Source organism: Protopterus annectens, chromosome 15.part0 (genome assembly GCF_019279795.1).
Source record: "Protopterus annectens isolate FY-2018-M chromosome 15.part0, PAN1.0, whole genome shotgun sequence".
Classification (NCBI taxonomy): domain Eukaryota; kingdom Metazoa; phylum Chordata; order Ceratodontiformes; family Protopteridae; genus Protopterus; species Protopterus annectens.
The window spans coordinates 486,870,498-486,878,381 of NC_056749.1; the positions used below are offsets into that span (position 1 = coordinate 486,870,498).

General features: G+C 37.9%; 1 protein-coding gene across 1 annotated transcript in view; it reads left to right on the forward strand.

The window, feature by feature from the left end:
- Positions 1 to 1,005: 1,005 nt before the first annotated feature.
- LOC122789778 (phosphatidylinositol-binding clathrin assembly protein-like) overlaps positions 1,006 to 7,884 on the forward strand; it is a 2,259,505-nt gene continuing 2,252,626 nt past the window's right edge. The window contains exon 1 of the mRNA XM_044057218.1: positions 1,006 to 1,952. Within this exon, the coding sequence (XP_043913153.1) occupies positions 1,823 to 1,952 (130 nt within the window). The 5' untranslated portion in view covers positions 1,006 to 1,822. The remainder of the gene's footprint in view (positions 1,953 to 7,884) is intronic.

Below are 7,884 nucleotides of genomic sequence, written 5' to 3' on the forward strand. Positions count from 1 at the left end.
CCCTGAAAATCGGGGACAGCTGACAGGTACTCGTCGTTGTACTTATCTTCTGATATTTATTATTTATATATTATTTGGTTCCATGCGTCTTTCCTGGAGTAATGCACATTTGGTAGATTTTTGTCTATAGAGTTATTATTTTTTTGGATTGCTGTAAATTACCCAAAATTGTCATTTACTTTGATTTATTAATTATTGTACTGTAAGCACTACACGCATTTCATTTGCATAATATTTGTGCCTTTGTCATTTAGGTCGATTTTTGGAAATTCGCTCAAGTTGATAATAAATGCGTAACTTAATGAGGTCATACTGTTTTGCTATTGCCAGTTATATTTTATAAGGGATATATATTCCCACCGTACACCTTATTTATCAGATATTATAAAGGTACATCATCACTAGCTTCCACAAAAACAGTTTGTACTACACGGGAAAGCAAAATGGCACGCTGACAAATTATAGAGAATACATTTCTAATAATTTATAAAGTATACTGGAAAGCAGCAGTGGTGTTTCTCAGTTGCTTCCTTACTTTTGAATACATACTTATTAATACTATATTATGCATTTCTCATACTCGTATAGTTGAAAACAGTTCTGTTTTAATTTAGTGCACCTGGCAGGTTAAACAAACCAAAGTATTATCCAGTTGTAAACATTCAGTTCTGCCGTTAGCACTTCCGAGCAGCATGTGTCACAGCACACACCGTACCATCATCGTTGGTCCGTAAAAGTACTGGTTAAAAAAAAAGTTTGACAGGTATAATACCCAGTACTTGAATGAACATTCTACAAAATAAGGATCAGGAAACAAGTACAGCACATAGAGAACAGTGGGACTGACATATCCCTGTTTAAATACATTACCTGTAAATTGCCTAGGGGCGTTGCGGATAGTTAAGAAACCGAATGAATGACAAGAGTCTCTATCGCTTATTAAAAAGGGCGGGATAGGGGGAGGAGTTAGGGTGTGTCTTTTATTCGAGTTCTGTACACGTAAAGGTGGAGGGTTTTTATTGCTCTGAACAGTATTCACAGGAATACTTTGCAGTTTACTTTTTATTTGTTGTAGTTAAGTATTGTTTATTCTAATTGTCTTATACATTTCATTTTCAAATACTTTCAACGACAATTTGGTACCGGAATCGGTGCCACCTTAAAGCAGTCAGAGTTGTGGTGCATCACCTGATGAGTCGCCGCCATTTTGTCTGGGAGTAAAAAAATCTGAAAGAAAACCGGAAAACGGAGACACGGGACTGAGGTTACAACGTTTACCAAAACACAATTTATTTGCCTATCTGCTTTGCATTAAGCCTGGAATGTTTTGGAATATATTTTTAAAATAAACAAAGTCACCGGCGAACTGAGAAGGGATGTTTACTATCTCTTGAACCGATTTTTGGAAAGTATAGCGCACAAAAAGGAATTTGCTAAAGCTTTCTTGTGGTTTACTTTTTAAAGGCCCACTATTTGCACTTGTGTTTTTTTTTTTTTTTTTGCATTAATTTTGCATTTGTTTTTCTGACCTATGTTTCCTTTTCCAAAGATAGTGCCACTTCCGAAGGGAGTAGATAATTAGTTCTGCAAAGCAAAAGGCATTTAGTAAGGTTGATACAGTTGAACATCTTGTTTCCTTAACGATTAAGGATTGCTTTTTTACATTTATTTTATAGTGAAGCTATAATTTGCTTTTCGCTTTGTTTGAAAGGTTCACCGTAACCTGGCTGCGTTTCGGCTCTTCCTTGTTTTACTTGTCTTGACATCCTTTCCATTCCCGTCTGTCAATATTTCTGGCATTGGACTATTATAGTAAAAAATAATGTCTGGGCAGTCTATTACGGACCGGATTGCTGCAGCCCAACACAGTGTAACCGGTTCTGCTATCAGCAAAGCTGTATGCAAGGCGACGACTCATGAAGTTATGGGACCCAAGAAGAAGCACTTAGACTGTAAGTAAATATGACATTGTGTGTATCTTAGGAGGGTGACTTGAGGACTTTTAACCTGACTCTGTAAAGTTTCCTAACTGCTGATCCATGACCGATGTGAAGTCTGATAATAATTCGCTGCATTGTGACTTTTGAGTATTGCAAGGAATGTTTTTTCTTTTAATTCTTCATTTGAATGCAGTGGGGAGGCATGTTTTAGTCTTTTCACTTATTTGAAATAACGTTTAGCTGTTAGAATTTGATTTTGTTTTGATGTGTCGTTACAGTAAGCATTGATTGGCACGTTTTACAGTACTGACAGTGAGTGAAGATTGGGTGAGGTGGCAAGAAAGAACATATTTTTTGGGGGGTGGGGTGAGTGACAGTGTACGTCACAGTATATTTCAAGTTATTGTTTTTAGCCACGCTTTTAAAAGTGGGTCTACGTCTTTTTGATGCAATGCTGTTTTGTGCCAAGTTGCAGTTTTAGTATGGTTAGATGTTTTTTCCCGTTTGACTATTCATATGTGCTTTAGGATGGTTGGGATGTAATATTTGCAACAGGAAGCAATAAGCCGAAACGGCGTTTGACCTTATTAGGGCCAAGTGTGGCAACAGAGAGACTGTTGGTAAATCCCTTAAGAGCTGTGTCAAACTATTGGTATATTTATCGTAGCTTTAGGGTTTCGTTGTAGTAAGTTGTGACTTTTCTAGTTTTGTTTGGGGAAACTGTTTTGTGTTGGATAGTTGGGTGGGTGTGTCTTTGTTTTGTTTGATTAGGTAAGTAAAGTAGTACAAACATCGTTTTGTAGACATGCAGTAATAGTTTAGCATAAGGGAGAAGATATTGGATCACGACGAAAACAAAACGAGTTACTCTGAAATGTCTGTTTCGAGAAAAGATTATTTCTGGTGATGGCATCTACTGTATTTTAAAATTGTCTATACTGACAGCAGATGTTTTTCCCCTAGGCTGACTTATTACCTGTTGCAGTTTGTTGATAGTGAAGTGTACAGAATCTCCAAATAACTCGGGTAAATCTAAGACTAACAATAAACGGAAACAATACAGTTCCCCTTTTTATAAGGTTATCGACCATCCATTAACATAGCTTATCTTCCACTTAATAAAGTGATGGATACAGATGGTGTTAGGGTGCTGTTTGCCCTCCTCTCTTTTACAGTCTAGATTACCATTAAGAACAGACAATGGAATTTTTTTTAATAAGTGTGCTAAAATGAGTACTTAAAAGAATGCAGGTAGATATTAACAAAATGCACAAGTGATCACAGTGGTATTGCACATTCATTCATACTTAGTAAAAAAAGAGTAGTTAGTCAGCAGCCAACAGATTGCAATGGCAAAATAAAAACAGCAGACCCATAATTTAGTATGACATCTATATATTGCAACTCTTCAAAAACTGAAGTCTGGTACATACAAACACTCAATTGTAAACACCTAATAATTCAGGAGTGTGTTGTTTGTTGTTGACCATTTATCCAAAATACTTTGCTGACTTGTAAACCATTAATTAGTATTCCAGGTATACTGGTCATGAGCACTTTACGCTATTGCACAGTGTCAGTTTATTAAATGTATTACACCTTTATTACTTTGTGAATCTCTGGGTTGTAGAGTGTACTAACAGTAGATACATTATTTTGGGTTATGAAATCATTAACGTTATTTATCGTGATTTTTCACAGAGTGATTGCTGGCAGATAAAGTAGTCTGTCACGCTACCTGTTTTTGATGTGCATGTCTCCTACCTTCAAAACCACAGGGCATGCTTATTTGCTAATAGATGTTTACAAGCCATGTGATCAAGAAGAACACTGAGGATGCTAACGGAGCTTCTCAAATGTCCCAGAGCACTGTTTGGTTAAGTGTTTTGTTTTAGAGTCCCATTTCAGCAATATGACAGGAGTTCTCTAACTCTGGGTTACAGGAAGCAGCTTGCTAACTGATCAAACTGGGTGAGATTATTAAGCAATTTTAAAAGAAAAAGGTATTTGAGAGTTTTTGTCAAAAATTAAATAATGCCTTTTGCAACTTTGTGGGCCATTTTTTTTAAAGAGTATACATTTATTTATTTTGTTTAACTGTGTAACTTTAGTTTACTTTCTTGTTGTTGAAAAATAACGAAGGTTATGTTGGTTAAATTGTCAGAATTGGAAAGATTGTGACTTGAAATCATGCGTCAGTATTCATATGTTGGGAAAATAGATCATGTTATCTGTAACATGATTGTCTATAACAATGTAGTAGCTTTTGAATGAAAATTTGCTGTATGATGTAATTTATATAGATTGAAATTCAGTGTTTGATAGGGTCATAAACAAGAGTTTATAAGTTAGGACAACTAGGTATTGATGATGTATTCTTGATGAAATAGCTGCATGGCTTAAAAGTGTGACGTGACATCATACAGCAACTGGAGAGGTGAAAGTCAAGGTTATAATCTGTGTGTCCCGTGGGGCTCTGTCCTTGTTCCGTACTTGTTTAGATGGCGTCTTTCAGCTCCATTTTTCTGAGGTGCTCCACAGTCTGTATACAGATGACTTGAAAAGGATAAACTGATTGTATGTGTTACACATAAGGTATGTCTGCAAAAGAACTTGAATACATTGACAGTTTGGGCTCAGGAGAATAATATGCTGAATATGCTGATAAATACATCAAAAACTAAGTGTATGAGATTTGGGAAACCTAAATTGAAAGGAGAATATTTAATATAGCGCACAGGGATTGAAACTGTGTATTAGTTTAAAAAACAAGGTATATGGGTGGATCCATCCAGCTTGTGTTTTTCTAATCCTGTGAACTAATTTAGTTAATGATAGGAAATGAAACTATAGGTTGTGTAAAAAGATATGTAAAGTATAGGAAATCAGAAGTTACCTCTATTGTTAGTTATGTTAGACCTAAACTTGAGTATGGAATAACCATATACAAACGTTTATAAGAAACCAAGCATGAGTAATCTGAAAAGAGTACAGCAGAAATGTATCAAGGGCATTCATGGATGCAAAAATGTAAGTTGTTATGAAAGTCTAAAATATCACTTGTATAGTGTGTCATAGTTATTTAAGAGGAGGTCTTATTTAGGTATGTAGTGCATTTAGAGAGAACTCCAAACATTCCCAGATCATCATCTTCTTTTGGCTGTTCCCGTTAGGGGTCGCCACAGCGGATCATCTGTAGATATGAAAAGGTAGTAGAGAATAATCTGACAGTCTGTGTAGAAGATTCTGTAGGAATGAGAAGTGTACTAATAATTAAAGCAATCACTAGTTTAGATATTTTTAAGAACAACTTGGACACTTTTATTATGGGAGTAACTGTTTTGGTATATTGGCAGGCAAGAAATGCATTATTGCCCATCCCTGAAATTTGTATATGCATTTATGTATGTAACCATGGTAGCTTTCTGATCCCAGTGGACCATTTTCAGTCTTAGCCCAGGCTAAAGGCATACAGTGCATGCACAAACCCCCCAGTGAAATGAATGGTGTACAGCTGCAGTTTGAAGTGTATTTATAATAATATTACATTGGTAGAAAGTAAAAGGAACAGGAGTATGCACAAGGCTAATCTGTTGTGAAGTTCTTGGAAGTGGCTAACATTCACAAGAGTGCAATGTATGCGAGTTGTCATTGGATAGAGAAATGGCTGAATTAGGTAGTTGGATATAGTGGATGAGCTGGTAGAAGTTCCTGGAGAGAGTGCTTGAGCCCAAGAATTCAAGGGGGAATAAGAAAAATTAGGAGTAGGTATATAATCAAAACTCCTAACGATGTGGACATCCTACAAAAGGGCCTCACTGAAACAGATGCCTGGTGTCAAAGCCATGCCCTCAAGCTCAGTGCCAAAAAGTGCATTGTCATCCCTTTTGGTAAAAACTCTGTACCCATAAACTACCACATAGCCGATTAGTCTACTTAACACAAAGTGTGATGAGACCTTGGGACACAGGTGGACAGTAGTCTCTCCTTTGATCACATCCCCACAGTAGTCAGGAAATCCTTCTACGTGGCACACCTCATCACAAAAGGTTTCTCATCCAGGAAAAAAGAGGTAATTGTTCCCCTCTACCCATCACTCATTAGACCCATTATAGAGTACAACTCCCCTTTTGGTATGTACCTCACAAGACATGTACAACAACTGGAAAGGCCGCAGAAATACCTCGCAAAGAGGATTACCGGCCTCAAACAGATGCCATACGCAGACAGTCTCAAAAAAACCCAGCTTTACTCTGTCGCATATCGCCTACTCAGAGGCGATCTCTGCCTAACACAAAGCTGTGTCAAACCCAGAGCTGTTGGACATGTTCCACTTAAAGAAATCCCAATCCCCTCGAACTACATGCTCTAGGGACCTAAACCTGGTCACCACAATAAACAGAACATGCTGGAGGGATAGATTCCTGTCCCAGAGACTTCCCACACTCTGGAACAAACTACCTATCTATATCAAACAAAGCTCCTCATTAGCACTCTTCAAGAAAACTCTTGATGATTGGATGGGAGATAGGAAATTCACCCCGGGGATCACTTCTGTGGCTGTGCTTGATAGAGGCACAGGAAAATTAATTTTCTTGGGTGGCAAAAGCCAGGGTACCATTTGGCTAGGCTTAGATAGGCCCTAGGGCCAATAGCCTAGTACCTACCTATGAACCTATAGGTATAGAAGAGTAAGATTGAGGATTATTGTACAACCAAATTAACTGAATGTGGACACAGTGCAAACACAACATACGACTCTTAATTCTACAGCTGAAATCTGTCCTTAACTGTGGAGATGTATTTTACTTTATGATGCTAAAGTGTGGAATGCAGTTCTTAATGAACTTGGACAAACTTCAGACTTTATGCAGTTTTCTTAATACTTCTGAGTTTTTATGTTTACCTTGCCAAACAGTTAACTTCTACTACCATTATCGTTATGTCAGACTCTTGTGTTCTTTTAAATTGAACAGCTGTAGAACATGCTAAATGAATGAGATTCCCAAGCAAACATAACTCCTTAGTGTTTCCTAACTGCTTTTCTCACCATCCTCCCCAAATTGTCAAAGCACTAATATTCTATCAAGACTACTGTAGTATTTCTTTCCATCTTCCTTGCCTACACTCCACCTTTGATCAATACTCTCTGTACTTGATTGTGTTACCCTCCTACCCTTCTGTGGGGCTGATTTTGGCAGAGAATCAAAGTCTTTTCCCCAATCTGGAGCTTCTCATTGATCTAAACACTTTAGTTTGTTTGTGTCTTTCGGCTTTTCCCGGTTAGGGGTCGCCAAAGCGGAACTCCGGTCCGCTAATGATTGGCAGTTGATTTTTATGTACCGGCTTGCCAGGCCTGACGCACAACCTTCAATGAAGGTACGCCCATTCGCGCATGTCTCCACGCAGAAGATGCTCTAGCTGAGAATCAAACCGGACAGTGTCTTACTGTGAGGTGACAACGCTACCGCAGCACCACCACCGAGAAGTAAAAAAAAAGAGGGGGGTTAAGTTGTTCAGTTTACTTGATCTGGGGATCCACAAGTAAGGAGCAATCCAGGTAGGTCCATTCTTATTAGTATACACTGGTAACGTTTAGAAAAACAAACTCTTCTTTTCTTTTAAACTGCAGCAAGCTTGCTAAATTTGTAACAAGCAACTGCTGCAGTTTATCCCCCACACAAAACACTAACACTTCAGCTGTGACCATAAATGCAAGCCCCCCCCGGACCGATTGGTTGCAGCAGGCACCTGTCAACAAAAGACTGGTCCTGAAAATGTTATACCTCTTGTGTTATATACATACAGTTGGGTACAGGTCACAGCACAGTGTCTACTATTTTTTTCTTAAAGTAAGCAAAATTATATTTGTGTATTTGTTCTGTGTACCACAGTACCCTTGCCAGTTTCCTGATCTCTTATATTATTTATAGGTTGGAGCAGA